The sequence below is a fragment of the Hemiscyllium ocellatum genome, chromosome 12 (assembly GCF_020745735.1).
Source record: "Hemiscyllium ocellatum isolate sHemOce1 chromosome 12, sHemOce1.pat.X.cur, whole genome shotgun sequence".
Lineage (NCBI taxonomy): Eukaryota > Metazoa > Chordata > Chondrichthyes > Orectolobiformes > Hemiscylliidae > Hemiscyllium > Hemiscyllium ocellatum.
In genome coordinates, this window is record NC_083412.1 from 20,393,770 (window position 1) to 20,416,775 (window position 23,006).

Genomic DNA, 23,006 nt, shown 5'->3' on the forward strand with positions numbered 1-23,006 from the left:
TCTTAGCCTGCTTGGCACACTCTCCTCATTCCTGAAGAAGGGCTCATGCCCGAAACGTTGATTCTCCTGCTCCTTGGATGCTGCCTGACCTGCTGCGCTTTTTCAGCAACACATTTTCAGCATGTATCTTGTTATGAATGCTACATGCATTTGGATAGAGTATTTTTAATTCTGCCTTTTTAACACCATTCTGTAATTCAACCCTGGATTATTTAGATCTTGGGATACATATTCATAGTTCCTCGAAAATGGAGTCACAGTTAGACAGAATAGTGAAGAAGGCATTTAGCATGCTTGCCTTTATTGGTCAGTGCATTGAGATAGGAGTTGGGAGATCATGTTGTGGTTGTACAGAACATTGGTGAGGCCACCTTAGAATACTGCATTCAATTCTGGTCTCCTTGCTATCGGAAGGATGTTTTGAAATTTGAAAGGGTTCAGAAATGATTTACAAGAATGTTGCTGGGATTGGAGGGTTTGAACTTAGGGAGAGGCTGAATACGCTGGGACTATTTTCCCTGGAGCGTTGGAGACTGAGGAGTGACATTATGGAGGTTTATAAAACAGTGAGGGACATGGGTAGGATAAGATCTTTTTCCTAGGGGAGTCCAAAACTAGAGGACATTTGTTTAAGGTGAGAGGGAAAAGATTTAAAAGAAACCTAAGGGACAACATTTTCATGGCAAGTATGGTGCGTGTATGGAATGAGCTGACAGAGGAAGTGGTAGAGGTTGGTATAATTAAAAGGCATCTGGATGGGTATTTAATTAGGAGGGGAGTGTACCACTGGAAAAGTACAGCAGGTCAGGCAGCATCCGAGGAACAGGAGAGTCGACGTTTCGGGCAAAAGCCCTTCATCAGGAATGAGGCTGTGAGCCAGGTGGATGGTGTGGTAAATGGGAGGGGGTGGGGCTGGGGGGGAAGATAGCTGAGAGTATGATAGGCAGTAGGGTTAATGGTGATAGGTCAGAGAGGAGGGTGGAGCAGATAGGTGGGAAAGAAGATGGACAGGTAAGTCAGGTCATGAGGGCGGTGCTGAGTTGGAACATTGGATCTGGGATAAGGTGGAGGGAAGGGAAATGAGGAAACTGGTGAAATCCACATTGATGCCTTGGGGTTGGAGGGTCCCGAGGAGAAAAATGTGTCATTCTTCCTCCAGGAGTCGGGTAGTAAGGGAGTCTCTCAACTCTAATCTCCAGCATCTGCAGTCCTCACTTTCGCCTATATGAATAAGAAGGGTTTAGACAAGTATGGGCCAAATGCTGGCCAGTGGCACTAAATGGGGGCAGCATGGTGGGTCAGTGGCTGGGCAGCATGGTGTCTTAGAGGTTAGCACCGTTGTCTCTCAATGCCAGGGACATAGGTTCGATTCCACCCTTGGATGGCGGTCTGTGTGGAGTTTGCACATTCTCCCCGTGACTGCGTGGGTTTCTTCTGGGCGCTCCGGTTTCCTCCCACAGTCCAAAGATGTGCAGGTTAGGTGGATTGGCCAAGTTAAATTGCCCAGAGTTGTGCAGGCTAGGTGGATTGGCCATAGGAAATGTAGGGTTACAGGGATAGGGTAAGGGTGTGGGTCTGGGCGGGATGCTCTTCAGAGGGTTGGTATGGACCCGATGGGCCGAATGGCCTGCTTCCACACTGTGGTGATTCTATGAAATTCTATTAATTTAAGATATCTGGTTGGCAAGAATGAGTTAAACCATAGAGTCTGTTTCTGTGCTGTACAACTCTGTGACTTGTTTCTGCTGCATTCCACTTCCATGAAAAACTTTTCTACTTCCCATAACCAGCTTTGTTTTTACTTCACTGAATTCCCTCTCAGGTTCTTGTTCCCTGACAAGCCAATTTAAATCCTTTGAAAAGAGACAGCAGTTTGGAGCCTGACGTGTTTTCACAACACTGTTGGCCACCTGTGGTGAACAGAGGATTCTGGGACTGTAGTGAAGAGTGCAGCGTGGGATCCACTCAGGCCCATTCTACTAAATTACATGCCCCAACCTCCATTGGAACTGTAACAAATGATGGCACCCCCCCGCCCAGGGCTCAGAATTGGGAATAAATTGCCAGCTTATGAAAAATAGTATTCACTGCCTGAAAAACTCTCGATCAGTGTGCGCTTTTCAGAAAGCACTGGAAATGGTTAAGGTGCAAACAGCATTTTATAAGGGAAAAGACAGGTGAGTTTTACACGTAAAAGAATGAAGATGGCTCCTTTCACGACCTGCTAATGTCCCCAAAGCACTTTGCAGTGGATTCAGTATTGTCTTTGAAAACAAATCACTACTTCAGTCAAACATGGCAGCCAAATTGTGTACGGCAAGTTCCCCAAGAAATAACACGATAGTAACCAGATTGGTGTTCGATGTAGGGATAAACATTGACCAGAATGTTGAAGGATACTTCCTGCTCTTTTTTCAACAGTGCCAAGGAGTCTTTTATGTTCAGTAGTGAGAATACCTAGAGCCTCATCTTGATAGGTATATCTATCATCTTGAACAGGTCCACTCACTCAGTGTTACCCCTAATGTCAGCACAGACTGTGTCCTCAAGTCTCAGCAGTGGGATGTGAACCAGCTACCCTCTGATTCAGAGGGGGTTGTGTCATGACAACTAGATTTTGAGGTCTGATTAGATTAGATCAGATTTCCCTACAGTGTGGAAACAGGCCTTTTGGCCCAACAAGCCCACACCGACCCTCTGAAGAGTAACCTACCCAGACCTGCTTCCCCCTGACGAATGCACCTAACACTATGGACAATTTACCATGGCCAATTCACCTGGCCTGCACACCTTTGGACTGTGGGAGGGAACTGGAGCACCCAAAGGGAACCCATGCAGACACAGGGAGAATGTACAAACTCCACGCAGGCAGTTACCGAGGCTGGAATGAGATTTATTTTTTCTATTTCCTTATTTCTGATTTTCAGCTTTTGAAGATTGTTGATTTATCTGTTGTGTATTTCAAATGCTGGGCAGCATCAGTCACTCAGAGATCTTGCTTTTAAATCCTGGACTTGTGTAAAGTGTAAATAGAGTTGAATAGATATTGGTATGTGTCATTTACCTAATTTAGGGGTAAATTAGGTGCAATAGGGTCAAATTTAGCAATGGAAGCAGTCATATCATTAATGATATGGCATCCAAACTAACAGAAATGTCAATGGCCAACATTGAGATTATTCCATTCTGTTTCAATTGTTATGTCTTGTATAAATTCACCTCCTGACACCCCAGCCCTTTCCATCATCTACAAGGCCCTGGATCTGGGCAGCTCCTTTAGTAAACATTAAGTCCAACACCATGCAGGACAAAGCAGCCTGCCTGATTGGCATCGCATCCACCACCTTCCACATTCTCTATGAACATGTTCTCAAGAAGGCAGTTCACTACCACATTCTCACAGCCAATTGGACATTGGACTACAAAGGCTGGCTCAGCCAACGAATCATTCTCTTCGAACAAGTAAAGATATAACCACAATCTTGCTCCAACACTGCAATCGTTCATGATCAAACACAAGCAATTCTGTCCACATGATCAGAGGTCTGTCAGCAACACCTCTGTGTAGTGGTAGTGTCCATTACCTCATAAACGAGACTTTCCACATTTGCTGCAAGTACCCTTGGGTTTCCCAGTGATCTTCAACAGACTGGGCTTTCAGTGAACTTAATGGTGGGTGAAAAACAGCATTTTAAGTGGCAAACGATTTCACAATGACCAGTTCATAAGCAATCCAACTGCGTTTAAACAAATTTCCTGGACACAGAGTGACTTTTACTGCTATTGTTGATAATGACTGTCCCTAAAATCTAGTGCACCACATCATGGATCTGTATTTTGCAATACAACCAATACTAAAATGACAAACTGTTTTGGCATTTGCCCAAGCCAGCAAAGAATGCACCTTCTCTTCCAAATCACCTTTGCAGGGACCTAGCTTTTTACTAAGAAATGGCTGTAACTCTTTTCAAATTGTATGATGATGGGGTTGTCTTAATGCAAATTAGTGCAAGTATATCTACACATCCAAACACCTCATCTACTGTGACCATTGCTCTCGATGTGGTCTCCTCTACATTGGGGAGACAGGATGCCAACTCGCGGAACGTTTCAGGGAACATCTCTGTGACACAGGCACCAAACAACCCCACTGGCCTGTGGCTGACCTCTTCAACTCACCCTTCCACTCTGCCAAGGACATTCACGTCCTAGGCCTCCTTCACCATCAAATCCGAGCCACCTGACGCCTGGAGGAAGAATGCCTTGTCTTCCACCTTGGGACCCTCCAACCACATGGGATCAATGTCAATTTTACCAGTTTCCTCATCTCTGCTCCCCCCACCTCATCCAAGATGTAACCCTCCAATTCAGCACCACCCTCTTGAACTGTCCCACTTGTCCACCTTCCTTCCCACCTATCCACTCACCCTCTGATATAACCATCACCCCCCACCTGCATCTACCTATTGCCTTCCTAGCTAACTTACACCCCAGCCCCAACCCCCTCCTATTTATCTCCCACCCCCCGGCCCCACATGCCTGCTGAAAGGTTTATGCCCGAAACATCAACTCTTCTGCTCCTCGGATGCTGCCTGACTGGCTGTGCTTTTACAGCACCACATTTTCTGACTCTGATCTCCAGCATCTGCACTCCTCATTTTCTCCTAGTTGCAAGTATATCTATGCCAAATTGGATTATAGCTTGACTCCAGTCCATAAAGTTTCAGTGACCATTTACTATTAACCTCAAGGAAATGACATACTCCCCTGTTCCCATGCTATCTCGCTGTTCATCATCACCAGGAGTGAGAGACAAAAGGAGACCTGGAGTGCAGTGATCAGAGAGGTAGAGTAGGGCACTAAATAGGAAAATGGAGGGGTCTTGAGGAGCATTGAATGGGAAAGTGGAGGGGAGTGGGAGATTGAGCTAGTGGAGATACCCGTGGAGTTCTGACTGGGAGGACTCTGAGGACAGGCGACAGGGCCTTGAGGGGTGAGATTTCCTTTGGTGTTCCTGGCACTGCCAATGCACAGATGGGTGGAGATGTTGCCAGCTTTAGACTCTAGGTGCACATCACCAATCTCCTATGCCACTGTGCTGGCAGGAATACTTCATTCACAGTCACATTACTGAGGTGACCTATTCATTGAATTTATATCACACCAGCTGCTGCAGTGGGCTTTCTACCTGTGTCCCCAGCATGGTCCTCTGCATTATGTGACATTATAAATACAACACTATCTCTCCTGTGCTACCTGAACTATCTAATTCCACATTCTGGAACTCACTAAAATGCCTTGAAGATGATCTGACAATAAAATATAATTACCTATCCTTGTGGCTCAATATCTGGGTTTTACAGAGCAGGGTGCTCCCAGGTTCAGTTCTGATTTGCGAAGTAATTAAGCTCAGTGAGGGAAATGACAAGGGTACGATCTCTTACCTTGAAAGCCCAGGCTAGTAAAGAAGAGAATCAGCCAGGACTTCCACCTGGTTACAATAGCCAGTGCTATATCTTGGTCATATTTGGATGATTGGCTTCATTCACAACACACTGTTGTGGTTGACTGGCCTGCTCATCTTCAATGTCCCTACTCACTGATGAAGTACAGGAAGATATCCAACATCTGTGGACTTTGCCACAGGGCAGGGAAGAGGGGAGTAAACTGGGAAAAGAGTGCAGTGCTGACTCTACGGGAGAACTCTCATTAATATAATCACTTTCACCTCCTCAACATGTTTTGTGGTGAGTGAGGTAGCTCTTAGAAGCATGTTCCCAGATTTAATGTAGGAAACACAACGGCCAATTTACTCACAGAGAGCAATAGTGCTGTAGGTCAATTCAAATGACAGCCATGCTCTTTATACAACATTCTCGTTATGTTAGCCTGGGACAACCTGTTTGGTTTACCATCTCATGTTTAAAACTGGCATCATCCAACCCTGCAGCAAATATTTAGTACTGGACTGAAACTGGAGTGATGGGCAGCTACAGTGTTCCTCAGAAACAGTCACGGAGGAGATTTTTAAAGAATGCATCATTAGGTTTGCTGTTATTAGACACATTGCCAAGGTATCATGTACCATTACATGCATTGACCTTACTATTCATCTGTTTCCTTTTATTCAAACAAATAATCTCTTACCAGATGACCAAATGTTATGCTAATCGCTGTTCTTTTACAAGGGACTGCTCATTTCTCGATGCCCTCAAACATTTCCCACTTCTCAAGGGTGAAGACAGAAGGTAAGCTTGGCCACTAGGAGATGTGGCTTTGGCTGGAGATCTCTGTGTGAAAATGTGATATGCCACAAGAAAGAACCGAGCAAGAAAGAGGAAAATAATTGAGCACAGCTCTCGATCTCTTAAAGAAACTGCCTCAATATGTGAAATGTTCTGGGCCTGGTTTGCTGTGTGACTTGGAACAAGTTGACAGGTTTCATTACATTCAGTCAGCTTTCTTTCCTGAAGTTTGCTCTTAAAGTAATTAAAAAAAACTGAATCCAGAAGTTCTGAGGAAGATTCACTGCACCCAAAACATTAATTCTGATTTTTTGTTTTAAGATTCCCTACAGTGTGGAAACAGGCCCTTCAGCCCAACAAGTCCACACCGACCTTCCGAAGCGCAGCCTACCCAGACCCATTTCCCTCTGACTAATACACCTAATACTCTGGGCAATTCACCATGGCCAATTCATCTGACCTGCACATCTTTGGAGTGTGGGAGGAAACTGGAGCACGCCCACGCAGACACTGGGAGAATGTGCAAACTCCACACAGACAGTCACCCAAGGCTGGAATCGAACTTGGGACCCTGGTGCCATGAGGCAAGAGTATTAACCACTGAGCCACCATGAAGATTACTCTTCACAGGTACTGCCAGACCTCCTGAGCTTTTCCAGCAACTTCTGTTTTTCTTTCAGAAGTTCTAAGTAGCTTTTCATCTTCAAGCTGTTGGTTACTCTTTCTTTTGTTGCTCAATTCAAGGTACTTTTTTCATATAAAGGGTGTTGAACATTTACTTTTGATAATGAGGCATTGCTATGTGTGAAATGAGCTGAAATCTGCCTCTCTATATTCCCATGTCTACTAGTCAGCCACTCTGATCTTCTCAAGGAATTGTTCAGCAATACTGTCAAAGATTTGCAGATGTGCTGAGGTGATTGTACTCCACGTTCTGCAGAGTAAGGTGGTCCGCTATCTGTCAAGGTTACATTCTCACATTCTTGCATGTCTGGTGTGTTTCCATCACTTGCCCAGAGACAGCCAGGTGGCATGGGATGAACAGTGACTTCAGAACCCTAGCTGCAGACATGGGAGGCCATGGCCGTGTGGTATTATCGCTAGACTGTTAATCCAGAGACCCCTGGAAACGTTCTGGGGACCCAGGTTCGGACCCTGCCATGGCAGATGGTGGAAATTGAATTCAATGCAAAATTGGAATTAAGAGTCTAATGGTGACCATGAATCCACGGTCAATTGTTGGGAAAAACTTTGATTTGGTTCATTAATCCCCTTAAGGGAAGGAAATCTGCTGTCCTTACCTGGTCTTGCAATGTGGTTGACTTGCAACTGCCCTCTGGGCAACTAAGGATGGACAATACATGCTGCCCCAGCCAGACACCCTCATCCTGTGAATAAGTAAAAGATGAAGGTAGTACCAGGAGGCTGAGGTCATTGTGCATCCACATGTCTGTGCGGACAATGTTGAATGGCTCACTGGGTAAAGGCCCATTTATAATTCAAGGGCTGTCCATGGCTAGTTTGCCTTGTGTAAGATCCCTTTCGCAGACCTTGCCCCACCCAGGCTGAACTTATCACGGGACAAGGTTTGTGTAGTAACTGCCAGGTGGCTGTGCTGCCATTCTCCCTTGCATCTTATGGCAACACTAATGCCAGCTTTCTGATTGCCCTTCTGACTTGACTGACCTTTCAGAGTTTCCAGGGAGGTCAAATCATGGCCTTGACTGGATCCAGGAGTTTGGACTCAACACTACAATGGGCGATCTCTGATTCTTATATCTCCCTTGTAGCTTCCGCATGATGAGAGCATTGAGACTCAATGGCTGTGCAGCGATAGAGAGCTGGACGGCAGCATTTGGACTATAAACCAGACTGAGTGGCTCAGTTGCTAGCATTCCTGCTTGAGTCAGGGGCTACGGCTTCAAAGCGTTACCCCAGAGGCTTATCTTAGTTGACATTCCAGTGCAGTCGTGAGGGAATGCTACAATGTCAGTGGTGCTGACTTTCGAAAAACATGTTAAATCAAATCTCTGCCTGCCCTCTCCGGTGGATGTAAAAAGCTCTTTAGCCCTGTTTGAAGGAGTGCAAGGAAATTTCCAGAATGTCCTGGACAATATTTCCCATCACTCAAACATATTCTCTGGGTTTTTTTTATGTAGTTGCTGTAGGTGTAATTCTGTTGTCGATCAATTCATTGCAAATGGTTACCTATGTTATTAGCAATGACTGCACATCAAAGAATACGACATTGGCTGTAAAGTGTTGTGGGAGGTCCTGAATTCAAGACAGACATTGTATAATTAATTAAATTTTATTAAACAACTGTTTGATTGAACTGTTGACCAGTCAGAGGAGCACCTATATTAATGCTTACTTATAAATATAAACTAACAAAGCCATTAGTACAGTGATTATACAAGGTTAATTAATAACTATGAGTTTTATATCCACAAAGACAACACTAAGGCATCTGTTAGGGGTTAACTTCCCTCAACCCCTAATGGATGCCTTAGTGTGGTCTTTGTACATCTAACAGTCAAAGGATTTCATTTGCAGAATTTCATTAGCAATGCTCCCCAATCCAATGTAACCACACAGCACAGAAAGAGGCCATTCATCACATCACGTCTCTTCTGATTTGCTGAAGTAAATGATGCCATTATTTCCAGTTCCTTGTTGTTTCCCAATAGCCCAGAAATATGTCAATTGCCCCTTTTCAAAGTTATCGTTGAGTCTGCTACCACCATTCATTCAGGCATTACAGTTAGCAAACCGACTCCTTTCTAACAAGTAGACATTTTGCTTCAGACTGACTTGCTTGGACCCGAAAAGTGCCTGGTCTACCTTCAGGTGCTTTTTCCTGAAAAAGTAAACTAGCTCAAAAATTTGAAGAGCAGGTTAAGCAAGCAATTTCACCCTCATAATTACGCAGTGGCTAAACGAGTAGCAGTTTTCACTGTCACAATGCCACTTGGGAGACGATGGCCCAGTGGCACTATTGCTAGACTATTAATCGGGCAGACCCAGGCAATGTTCTAGGGACCTGGGTTCAAATCTTACTATGGTAGGTAGTGGAATTTGAACTCAACAAAAAAATGAGGTTAAGAGTCAAATTATGATCATGAAACTGTTGTCGATTGTTGGGGAAAAGCCTATCTGATTCACTAATGTCCTTAGGGCAGGAAACTGCCATCCTTACCTGGTCTAGCCCACACATGACTCCAGTCCCATAGCAATGTAGTTGACTCACAGTGCTATCTGGGCAAAAGGATATGGGCCAGCGATGCCCATGACCGTGAATGAATTTTGAAATCGTTAAAGAAGAGGTTGTACCTCCCACACAATTGAGCAAAATCATATATAAATTTCAGAGCCAGTGTAATGCCAAGTATTTAGACTATACTTTGTGATGATTGACTGATCAAATTAAACAGCATGATCCTTCAGTGGTTTGTAATATGAAGACTACAGACCATATTCAACCAGCCCAATACCCAAAAAACAAAGCAGAACGAGAATGGTAAATTGTGATTTTATGATTGGGCAGCATTTGCTGAACAAGTTTGCAAATTGGCTCCTTTATGATTGCTAGGAGTGACATGTATTCATATGTTGTCTGTAAACAAAAAGAATATTTTCAAGTGTTGTACCTATTTTGGATTTATCCAAGCTGCCTATAGTTATTCATTATTTCTGCAAGGTGATGATACAGCCAGAGTTGACTTACCAACTTTTCTTCTGTAGTAAAAATTGTGATTTGTGTGAATTTTGGCATTCCTGTGTTTGTTCTGATGGGGGGATGATGAAAGATTTCAACAGCTTTTCTCTCTTTTCAGTGGTGCTTAAGTTCTGCACAACTAAGTGATCATTGCATGGTGTCTGGACTGGAATATTGCAGAAAGTCCGGGTTGTACTATTGTGAAGAGTCGGGATTAGAATATTGCAGGGCATCTAAATTGGGATATTGCAGAATGCCTGGATTGGAATATTTTAGAGTGTCTGGGCTGGGAGAATGTACTTAAAGCTAGACTTATGCTGTCAATGTTTTGAGGAAATGATGCTTGCATTGTTCAATTCTAATACGTAATCATGTACAAAATGCTACAATTTCTTGTAAAAACAAGCGAGTGATTAAGCCTCTCTAATAGTAACAGATCTCCAGTAGCAGAATTATCTCGAGTTTCTCTAAAAGAACGACATTCTGGTGTATTTGATGTGCTCAGTGCTGCCTCTATGCAGTATAGCTACTTACTAAGTCTGCTGGGAGTATAACCTGCTCAATATCAAATCTCCTCTCAACATTTCCCCCTTCTCAACTTGCTGACACCTAAACTAATTCAATTAGTATCATGTCTAATCTGACAGCATCATCCAAATATCATCTGTCATTAATTTATGGAAAACCTATTTATAATCTTACACTGTAAAACACTCCTTCATTTCCTGTTTATCTCTAGATAATGCAATACCAGCTTTAAAGGTCAGCGCATTAACATGTTTCCACATTCTAACTTCCCTGCATCTGGCTCTTTTCATTTTGCATTGCCTGATCGCATTTGCTCCTTTATTTCTCATGCTTCCATACAGCGACACCATAATGTATCCTATAAACATAGTTTGGCCATGGCATCTGCTGGAATTTTTGACAAGTAAAGAAAGAAAAGGATTTAGGGTCCAAAGAAAAAGTCTCTTTGTAATGCCTTGCACAACCAGGGGACTAGGGAGATATGAAAGGCAGAAACCAATTGGCAACATAACAAGCTCCTGCAAGCAGCAACGTGATGACAACCGAATAATCTACCTTGGTGATGCTGATAACGCTAGGCTCAGGGGTGCTGTGTAGTGGGGCTGTTAGCCACTTTAGGGTCCAGGGTCTCTGACCTTGTTAACCCCACACACCTGACTTTGCCTCTTGCCCCTTTCAATTTATCTCATATTTATAATCAACAATTGGCTTTGCGATAATTGTCATTTGTGGTAGAGAGTTCGAAATTTCTATCATGCTTTGTCATCAGAAATGTCTCCTATTTTATATTTTTCAAATGCAGATGCACATTGACCACAACGTTCAGCTTTACTGCACTTTTCATCTTATCACGTTGCATGTTTAATATTCAGTCCAGGATGAGGCAACTTTTCCTTCCTTGGGAAGGCGGAAGTCATTGCCCTCAGTTTCCACTACAAATTCCATTCCCTGGGGACCTATCCCATGACATTTTGGGTCTACACACAGCACATGAACTGCAGCGGTTCAAGAAGGCAGCTCACTACATTACCTCACCCAGGCATGGCCAATCAATGCCGGCTCAGTCAGCCACGCCCGTACTCCATGGATGAATTGAAATAAAAAGTGGTATTAAATGTAGTCCTCAGTTTTAACACTTTTGGAGCCCAACATCTCCCACCTCCCACCTTCCACAGCCAGAAGTCACACAAAACCAGATTACAGTCCAACAGGTTTATTTGTAACCACAAGAAGTAGCTCTCCCAAAGCTTGTGATTTCAAACAACCTGTTGGACTATAACCTGGTGTTGTGTGACTTCTGACCTTGTCCACCCCAGTCCAACACCAGCACCTTCACACCATGGCATAAATATGACTTCATCCAAATCTCAATTACTCTGTGTATTGGGATGAAAGATGTATAATTATAGGTAATAATATAACTTTTGGATTTTGGCTTTTGGCTTTCAAATTAGATGCAAGTGGGCATCGGTTATTTACGTGAAAGGTTTTGAAGAAAAATCAAGGTCAGACAGTCCTTTTGGAATAGTGAGCATTTGTCAGAAATCAGGTGACTGTAAATCATTGTGTGGTATTGATGATAAGATATTTACCTTGCTTGGTTTCTAACAGGTAGGATAAATATTTAAAGCCATTAACTTTATTTTCAGTTCAGAAGAATCATGGATTGACCAATTTTTAAAAGAAATAGGATGAGATTTTATTTTGCTATGTGTTATTAAGATTATTCTATCTCTATTCCACATTTAGAAAACCTTTTCTTTTATTTCTTCCTTTCTGATAAACTTCTGTTCTGACTTTAAAGAGAATGTACAGCTTTGTGTTAATATCTATAGTGCAGTACAAGCCCTGTGGCTCTCGATGTGGCACCAACCTGTGGAACCAATCTGAAGCCCATCTATCCTACATTATTCTATTTTCATCCATATGTTTACCCAATGACCATTTAAATGCCCTTAAAGTTGGCGAGTCTACTACTGTTGCAGGCAAGGCGTTCAATGCCTCTACTACTCTCTGAGTACCCCTGACATCTGTCCTATATCTAACACCCCTCAATTTAAAGCTATGTCCTCTCATGCTATCCATTACTACCTGAGGAAAAGTGTAACCTATGTGACCCTCTGATTATTTTATATGTCTCAATTAAGTCACCTCTTAACCTTCTTCTCTCTAATGAAAATAGCATCAAGTCCCTCAGCCTGTCCTCATAGGACCTTCCCTCCATACCAGGCAACATCCTGGTAAATTGCCTCTGAACCCTTTCCAAAGCTTCCACATCTTTCCTATAATGTGGTGACCAGAACTGTCCACAATACTCCAAGTGTGGATGCACCAGAGTTTTGTACAGCTGCAGCATGACCTCGTGGCTCCAAAACTCAATCTCTCTACCAAATAAAGCTCTGGTTGGTAAAACAACACTATCAACCTGGGTTGCAACGTTCAGGGATCTATGTACACGGACACTGAGATCTCTCTGCTTATCTACACTACCAAGAATCTTACCATTAGCCCAGTACTCTTTATTCCTGTTGCTCCTTCCAAAGTGAATCATTTCACATTTTTCTGCATTAAACTCCATTTGCCACCTTTCAGCCCAGATCTGCACCTTATCTCTGTAACCTGCAACATCCTTTGGCACTGTCCACAGCTCCACCAACCTTAGTGTCATAGCAAGTTTACTAACCCATCCTTCTACATCCTCATCGAGGTCATTTATAAAAATTACAAACAACAGGGGACCCAAAACAGATCGTTGTGGTACACCACTAGTAACTGAACTCCAAGATGAACATTTTTCATCAGCCACCACCCACTGTCTTTCAGCTCACCATTTTCTGATCCAAACCGCTAAACCACCCTCAATCCCATGCCTCTGAATTTTGTGCAATAGCCTACCGTGGGGAACCTTATCTAACACATTACTGAAATCCATATACGTCACATCAACAGCTTTACCCTCATCCACCTGTTTGGTTGCCTTCTCAAACAACTCAATAAGGTTGTAAGGCATGACTTACCTTCACAAAATTGTGTTGACTATCCCTAATCAACTTATTCCTTTCTAGATGATTATAAATCTCTTATAACTTTTTCTAACACTTTATCCACAACCAAACTAAGGAGCACTGGTCTATAATTACCAGGGGTGTCTCTACTCTCCTTCTTGAACAAGGGGACAACATTTGCTGTCCTCCAGTCATTCCTGTAGACAATAGCGAGATAAAGATTGGAGCCAAAGGCTCTGGAATCTCCTCCCTGGCTTCCCAGAGAATCCCAAGCCCCTGGGGACTTATCTATTTCACGCTCTTCAAAATTGCTAACACCTCCTCCTTGTGAACCTCAACCCCATCTAGTCTAGTAGTCTGGTCTATATCTCAGTATTCTCCTCGACAATGTCTTACCAATGAAAAATGCTCATTTAGCGCTTCTCCTATCTCACCAGACTCAATTTCCCATTACTGTCCTTAATTGGACCTAATCTTAATCTAGTCATTCTTTTAATCCTGATAAACCTATAGAAAACTTCAGGGTTTTCCTTGATCCTACCTGCCAATGACTTCTCATGTCCCTTCCTGGCTCTTCTCAGTACTCTCTTTAGATCTTTCCTGCTAGCTTGTAACTCTTAAACACCCTAACTGAGCCTTCATGTCTCATCCTAACATAAGCCTTCTTTTTCCTCTTGACAAGAGATTCAATTTCCTCAGTAAACCATGGCTCCCACACCCGACCACTTCCTCCCTGCCTAACAGGTACATATGTATCAAGGACACGCAGTAGCTGTTCCTTGAATAAACTCCATATTTCAATTGTGCTCATCCCCTGCTGTTTTCTTTCACATCCTGTGTATCTTAAATCTTGCCAAATCGCATCATAATTTCCTTTCCCTCAGTTATAACACTTGCCCTACATTATATGCCTATCCCTTTACATCGCTAAAGTAAACATCACCGAATTGTGGTCACTATTACCAAAGTGCTCACCTACCTCCAAATCTAATACCTGACTGGGTTAATTACCCAGTACCAAATCCAGTATGGCCTCGCCCCTTGTTGACCTGTCTACATATTGTGTCAGGAAACCTTCCTGCACACATTGGACAAAAATTGACCCATCTGAAGCATTCGAACTATAGTATTTCCAAGTCAATATTTGGAAAGTTAAAGTCGCCCATCACAACTACCCCTCTTTTAGTGACTTACCACCATGTTCACTAAAGAAACATTTTAAAAAGTGATCTATCAAGCCAGTTTTCATTCTTGAATATGAATTGTTCAGTCTCACTATCAGCTGGGATCAGAACAGTATCCTCACCTGAATGAATTCCCATTCACACATTACCCATTGTGTTCACTAAATCAATCTGTCAACACCTCACTTTCAAAATGGTCAGTTTCATGTTCAAATCCTTCCATAACCTCACCATTCTAGATATAGCCTTCCAGCTTGACCTTCCTCAGGAACTCGGCATACTTCCAACTCTTCAGGATCTCTCAACTCTTTTACCTCATCATTGATGACTTTACTTTCTGTTATGGAGAGACTGGGCTCTGAAATGCAACTCCTAAACTTCTCCCCGCCCCTGTATCTCCTTTAAGACACTCTTAAAGACCTACGTCTTGGCTGGTTACCCATCATAATATCACTTTTTTTGGCAGTCTCACGTATTGTCTGACCGTGTTCCCGTGAAGCACCTTGGGACATGTTGTTACAATAAAGGCACCTCATAACTGCAAGTTGTTGTCTACAGCGTCAATGAAATGGGGCTATAATGTTTGGCAGGTTAGTGTTTAAGATGCAGAGTTCTTGATCAACAGGACCTGAAACAGGGATCCAGGATTAGAAGCCAGTGTATTTGCATTGCATTCCATACTTTTCCTGTTTGGTAATGGAAAATCAAATTGCCAAACAGTTCTGCATGGTGACATCTGCACCTGAATTCATAACAAAAAACACACACACATAAAACTCTGTTCCAGATTGCTCACAATTACTCAACATTCTTCAGAATGCATTCCCACAAGTACAATGCCATACTTTTGGCAGTTAAATATTTTTTGACTTAGATGCTGAATACTGTCTTTTCATTATTAGCATCAAGGTGGCTAGATCAGGCTGAGTATATCTGATGAGAATAGCAGTTCATCTGCAGGACAGGTCCTGAACCTGTGTGAAACCTGATGGCTCTGGCCACTGAAGGGAGGGTGGAAGTACTGCCTGAAGGGATTGACTGTTAGACCCAATGGGTTTTCACACTGTGTTTCAGCTCAGATACTACTCAGATAGTGGTTGATGTATGAGCTGTAGCTCAGTTAGGAACAATTTGAATCAGAAAGCTGTCAACTTAAGTCTCACTCTTGAGGTTTGAGGACAGATATCTAGCGTGACAATTCACTGCAGTGAAGATGGACTATCAGAGGCGTTGGTTCTTGGATAAGGTGTTGAACTCATGCATTTGTCTGAAGAAGACTTGAAACCTTCTGCATGATTTTTCACTGAAGTATAGGGGAGTTCCCTGTGGCATTTCTCTGAGCGTTCAGCCCCAACCAATATGTCTGAATCCATTATGTGGGAGGTTGCTGTGTGTAAATTAGCTGTTGTGTTTCCTACACGAAAACACTTTGTGACAGTTGGAAAGGTTCTGCATTAATGTCAAAATACTTGTATTCATTGAAGTTTATTTTCTGTAAAACTGGAAGAGACGAGAGACTTTCAATCATCAGTCTGGATACCATCACAGTGAAGGTGGAAAAGAAGGTGTGTTACTCCGTCATGTCAAACCATTCTTTAGACAGACTGTGATGTGTTTTTCCTTTCTGTTTAACTCCCTGTGGGTCCCATGAATATTATTACTGGTTTAGCTATGATTATCATGTAACTTTCCTTCCTAAAATAGTCCTCTGTTTATAGCTGTCTGTATAAACGGGCCATTTTCACACCGATTAGCATTCCCAAAGCCATTGTTAGTCTCACATTATCATCAAACTGCTTATTTTCCATTGTCACACTTTTAAGAAAACTTAGAGGCTGCAATTAATCGACATCACATATTTTAATCTTGAAGGAAAGAGAGGTTGAGGACGGGACAAACAAAGACAGAATTGTAATCTTACTTCAGGCATTGACATATTGTGCACTCACCAACAGATATGGTCCAAACAGCAATTATTTTCATGAATGCTTTTGTTCTGGAGTTGCAGCGACTATGATGGATAGGGTTCCGTATCGCAATGTAGCGATCCAAAGATATTGCGCACAAGTGCATGATGGATGCAGTTGAAAATAGCACATCAAAATAAATCCAAATGGGACACAGTTTAGCAGGAAATGGCCAGATGTATCCTAAACAAAAGAACAGCTCGGTCAGCAAACATTTGGAACATAATTGAACCTCAGATTTATTCTTGTTTTTAAATACTTACAGGCTTTAAATCATCTGAAGTAAATGTTGATGACATTGAAGCTCCTGTGTGATAACTGTGTGAGAGCAGATGCAGAGTCCAATTTTTGGTTCAATAAAATATATCAAGAGATTGTTAAAAAAAACCAACAAGTTCTGCCTCGTCATAAGTGGGATGCAGCATAAAAAAAAAGTCACCAGAGCCTCAGGCCCTTAGCATTTTGTTTACATGGTCCACACACCACTTTCACAAATTGTTAGTACTCCCACGATACATCAGCAAACTGCCACAAGACTGAACTTGAAAGAAAGCCTTTCATTTCTGTTGACCTCAGGATGTTCCAAAGAGTTTTACAGCCAATGAAGTACTTTTGAAGTGTAGACACTTCTGTGATCGAGGCAATTATGATTCATTTTGGGAGGAAAAACAAGGAAAGACAATATAACAAAGGGAGCAATTATAAAGTGTGCAGAAACAAGGAGACCAAGGGAGATACATCTGCATACATAATAGCTATACATGTGCACAAACCATTGTAGGTGGCAGGGCAGGTTAAGACATTTTTAAATAAAACATATGGGCTGACTTATACACTCCAGACTTTGTGAACAAAATGGTAGGTCAGTTAAGAGTCAGGAACATTCTGAAAGGTTAGTGTAAAAGGATCTCACACTTAAGCACTGCTATTAATTGCTGTAATGTAATGCAGATGTTTCTCCAGTTTCTATTGCAATGATTCATTGTAGGGAATTGTCCTTTTGAGGGCAGTTTCATAGATCAGCATGGCGGAATTGTTGACATGCACTACAGTGCTTTCTGGATGAAAAATGTACAGTGAAAAATGCAACATAATGTACTGCCATCTTTTGAACTATGAAATTAAGTGATAACTCTGGCTTATGTAAAAGAAAACTGCTTTTGACACGTGGGAAATAAAACACCTATTCCTGTCAGTTAACTGACACGGAATTTATGTGGACATTTAAAAAAAATCCCTTCTGTTCTTCCAAGTCAAGAATACGCAATCAACGGGAAACTATGATCATTATAAAGAATAGGTTGAGTTTCAAATGCTAATGTAGGTTATTTATTCAGCTGAGTATGAATGACAACTTAAGGAGTCATAATAATAAATGATGCCTTTGATATGGTCCTGGGTTGTACCTAAACTAATAGGATAACAACTTTTGCAAGATTTTTTCACATAAGTAGAATAAATTTTTCACATCACAATATGCATCAATTATAATGTTGTTTTATGGAAGCTTTTATTCAATGATGAGAGGTTCACAGCTTTTCCCAGCGTATGCAAAGATTTCCATTGATATTGTGTGGAATTTGAAGAATGTGCATTGTGAGTACTGGGCAATTACCTATGGAAATGCATAGAGGGAGTGATGACAGGAGATTGATAGAGGTGTTCGAAAAAGTAGAATAACTGGACAGAGTAAATATGGACAGCGTTCTGCTAATGGCAGAATATTTTAGTAAACTAGATGTCAGAGATTTAAGGCAAAATGAGAAAGACATGGGAAAGGTCATTCTTCTACTACAAGTGGTTAGGATCTGGAATATACCAGCTGAAGGTGGTGGAAGTAGCTTCAGCCATGGTTTTCAAAAGGGAATTGGATAATTCTCTGAATGGAAAAGGATGGCAAAATGATCAGGAAAGATCGAGGCAGTCAGTGTGCAGAGAAAACGTGAACAAAATCGAATAAGAAAACCATCTGCAATCAGATAACTTATCAGATCTCTCATTCGTAACAAAATAAACTTGTTAAAATTTGTTTTATATATGATTTCTATTATTAATATAGATATTAGGCTAAGGTGACTTAAAACACTTTTCACTGTATGTTTTTGTAAAAATTCAAGTGACAATAAATTACAATTCTATTCTATTCTTTTCTATTCTATTCTATTCTATTCTAAGACTTAGCAAACCTACCTCAAAGGAAAGTTAAAATTCCTTTGCTTCCATATAAAAAAATACAAAATAATTGGTTAATAAATCCTTCTAAGAAGACAGCCCACGATTACTTCCTCAAGGGCAATTGGAGACAGGCAATAAGCACTGATCCAGCCAGTGAAATCCACATTCCAATATAATTCTATTTTTGTATATTTAATCCCATATCCTTGTTTCTCTTAGCCTCAACTCATCTCAATCATCTGCAATCTCCTTCGTATATTCTTTATTCACCAGTCATCGATCCTTTGTGTGTCTTCCTCCCATTATTTAAAGTTCCAACCTCAATCCCAATCCTTACCTCGACCCCTGGAATTTCAGTATTAAACCATCCCAAAACATTTCCATTGCGCAACACTTTGCTTTTCCATTTATTTTCATTTATGAAGAGCTCTGCAATTGTGGATTTTTCGCATTTAAAAGACAATAGAAGCATTAAATAAAAACAAAGAACCGCATTGCTGGAAATCTGAAACAAAACCAGAAATTGTTGGACAAACTCAGCGAGTCCAGCAGTAGCTGGGGAGAGAAAGCAGAGTTAACGTTTCGGGTCCAGTGACCATTCCTTAGAACAGATTCATTTGTGAAGGCAACCCAGGGAAGCCCAAGCCAACTGATTCATGAACTGATTCATTTATGCTGAATAGACAATGTTTAAAGTGAGTGACCATGGAGACAAGGCACATATGTACTGAGGAGAAAGTGAGGTCTGCAGATGCTGGAGTATCAGAGCTGAAAATGTGTTGCTGGAAAAGCGCAGCAGGTCAGGCAGCATCCAAGGAACAGGAAATTCGACGTTTCGGGCATAAGACTTAGCATACCTACCTCAAAGGAAAGTTAAAATTCCTTTGCTTCTATATAAAAAAATACAAAATAATTGGTTTGTAAATCCTTCTAAGAAGGCAGCCCACGATTACTTCCTCAAGGGCAATTGAGGATTCCTGATGAAGGACTTATGCCCGAAATGTCGAATACACATGTACTGAGTTTGTTAACAGAATGTACTCAGTGTGGGGGACTTCAATGTCCATCACCATGAGTGGCTTAGGCAGAGCCACATGATCCCACAGCCAATGGATCAGGTCTAACCTCTGCAGTCTGGCCACATCCATGGTGATGGACAATTAAACAACTCATTGGAGGAAGAGGATCCACACATATCCCCACCCTTAATGATTGGGGAGCCCAGCACAAAGAAACGGCGAAATGATTTGCAAGCATCTTCAGCCAGAAGTGCTGAGTAGATGATCCATCTCGGCCTCCTCCAGTAGTCCCCAGTGTCATAGACACCAGTTTTCAAACAATTTGATTTACTGCATTTGATGTCAAGAAATAGATTGAAGCATTGGATACTGCAAAGGCTATGGGCCTTGACAACATTTTGGCAACAGTACTGAAGACTTGTGATCCAGAGCTTGTCATTCCCCTAGCCAAAACTGTTCTAATTACTGGCATCTACCCAACAATGTGGAGCGTTACCCAGGTATGTCCTATTCTCAAAAAACAGGACAAATCCAACCTGGCCAATTATTGTTCCATGTTTACTCTCGATCATCAGTAAGGTGTCATCAACTACGCTTTCAAGGATCATTTACAGAACAGTAACCTGCTCAACCTAGTCTCCACAGAGCCACTCAGCTCATGAACTCATTACAGCCTTGGTTCAAACCTGGACAAAAGAGCTGAATTCTAGAGTTAGGGTGAGAGTGACAGCCTTTGACATTGAGGCCGCATTTGACCGGGTGTAGCAGCAGGATTCCTGGCAAAACAGGAGTTAATGGAAGTCAGGAGGAAATGCTTTCTGGTTATTGGAGGTAAATTATGTCAGCTCCAGGACATCTCAGCAGCAGTTCTACAGAGTGATGTCCTAGGCCCAACCATTTTCACCCATTCCATCAATGACCTTCCCCTCATCATAAGGTCAGAAGTGGGATCTGAGGTGTATTTTATTGGCAAGACTATCTAACACATTATCATTGCATTAATGATTGATGAATACACTATAGTTTTTAAAAGCTTGACATTGTAAAATAAATCTTTTCTTTGATGTCCTTGCTGTGGAAGAAAAGTTACAAGTTTCAGCAATCTAACAAGGATTAAGGTGTAATTATTTCTGAATGATGCTTTCCCATCTTCTAATTTCCTCCAAAAGGCCAGGCGTACCATCTCTTTGCAATTCCCTGTCGATGTCAGTCTCAGAGCGGTGAATAAGAGCAGCTGATTGTGATTGTCAACAACACCATAGGAAGGCACATTGTCGGTCACATTGTGGCTGCCGCTCCCTCATTACCGTTCTCTGCTCACTCAGTGTCTTTGCTTGCTGCTTAGCTCATCAGTCCCCTCACCACTCCTCATTCCCCACTCACCTCACCACTCCTCATTCCCCACTCACCTCACCACTCCTCACTCACCTCTCCCCTTACCACTCCTCACTCCCCTCTCCCCTCGCCACTCCTCACTCCTCACTCCTCTCACCACTCCTCATTCCCCACTCCCCTCACCACTCCGCATTCCCCACTCACCTCGCAACTCCTCACTCCCCACTCCCCTCGCCACTCCTCACTCCCCACTCCCCTCGCCACTCCTCACTCCCCACTCCCCTCACCACTCCTGACTCCCCACTACTCTCACCACTCCTCGCTCCATGCCCCTCACCACTCCTCACTACACTACCCTCGCCACTCCCTACTCCACTCCCCTCACCACTCCTCACTCCCCACTCCCCTCACCACTCCTGACTCCCCACTACTCTCACCACTCCTCGCTCCATGCCCCTCACCACTCCTCACTACACTACCCTCGCCACTCCCTACTCCACTCCCCTCACCACTCCTCACTCCCCACCCCCTCACCACTCCTCATTCCACACTCCCCTCGCCACTCCTCACTCCCCATTCCCCTCACCACTCCTCACTCCCCTTCACTCACCACTCCTCACTCCCAACTCCCCTCACCACTCCTCACTCCCCTTCACTCACCACTCCTCACTATCCACTCCCCTCACCACTCCTCATTCCCCTCCCCTCACCACTCCTCACTACCCCCTCCCCTCATCACTCTTCACTCCCCAATCCCCTCACCCATCCTCACTCTCCTCCCCTTGCCACTCCTCACTCCCCTCGCCACTACTCACTCCCCACTCCCCTCACCCATCCTCACTCTCCTCTCCTCGCCACTCCTCACTCCCCACTCCCCTCACCTTCCTCAATCCCCACACCCCTCACCACTCCCCACTCCCCACTCCCCTCACCACACCTCACTCCCCACTCCATTTGCCACTCCTCACTCCCCTCCCCTCGCCACTCCTCACACCCCTCTCCTCACCACTCCTCACTCCCCACTCCCCTCACCCCTCCTCAATCCCCACTCCCCTCACCACACCTCACCCTCCCACTACCCTCACCACTTCTCACTCCCCACTCCCCTCCCCACTCCTCACTCTCCACTCCCCTCAAGATTCCTCACTCCCCACTTCCTCAATCCCCACACCCCTCACCACTCCAAACTCTCCTCACCACTCCTCACTCCCATCCTCTCGCCACTCATCACTCCCCACTCCCCTCACCACTCCCCACTCCCATCATTACTCCTCACTCCCAACTCCCCTCACCACTCATCACTCCTCGTTACCCTCACTACTCCTCACACCCCTCCCCTCACCACTCCGCACTCCCCTCCCAACTCCTCATTCTCCACTCCCCTCATGACCCCTCACTCCACTCGCCACTCCTCACTCGCCACTCCCCTCACCACTCCTCACTCCCCACTCCTCTCGCCACTCCTCACTCCCCTCCCCTCACTTCTCCTCCACTCACCTCCCCTCACCACTCCTCACTCCCCACTCCACTCCTCACTCCCCACTCCCCACTCCTCATTCCACACTCCCCTCACCACTCCTCACTCCACACTCCTCTCGCCACTCCTCACTCTCCACTCCCCACTCCTCATTCCACACTCCCCTCGCCACTCCTCACTCTCCACTCTCCTCGCCACTCCTCACTTCTCACTCCTCTCACACTCCTCACTCCCCACTCCCCTCGCCACTCTTCACTCCCCACTCCCCTTACCACTCCTCACTCCACACTCCCCTCACCACTCCCCTCCTCAATCCCAACTCCCCTCACCACTCCTCACTCCCCAACCCCCTC

At 43.5% G+C, this 23,006-nt stretch overlaps 1 protein-coding gene across 2 annotated transcripts in view; it reads right to left on the reverse strand.

The window, feature by feature from the left end:
- LOC132820681 (5-hydroxytryptamine receptor 2A-like) overlaps nt 1-16,801 on the reverse strand; it is a 47,372-nt gene extending 30,571 nt beyond the window's left edge. For both annotated transcript variants that reach the window (XM_060832920.1, XM_060832919.1), the window contains exon 1: nt 16,630-16,801. In XM_060832920.1, the coding sequence (XP_060688903.1) occupies nt 16,630-16,753 (124 nt within the window). In that variant the 5' untranslated portion in view covers nt 16,754-16,801. The remainder of the gene's footprint in view (nt 1-16,629) is intronic.
- Nucleotides 16,802-23,006: the final 6,205 nt, after the last annotated feature.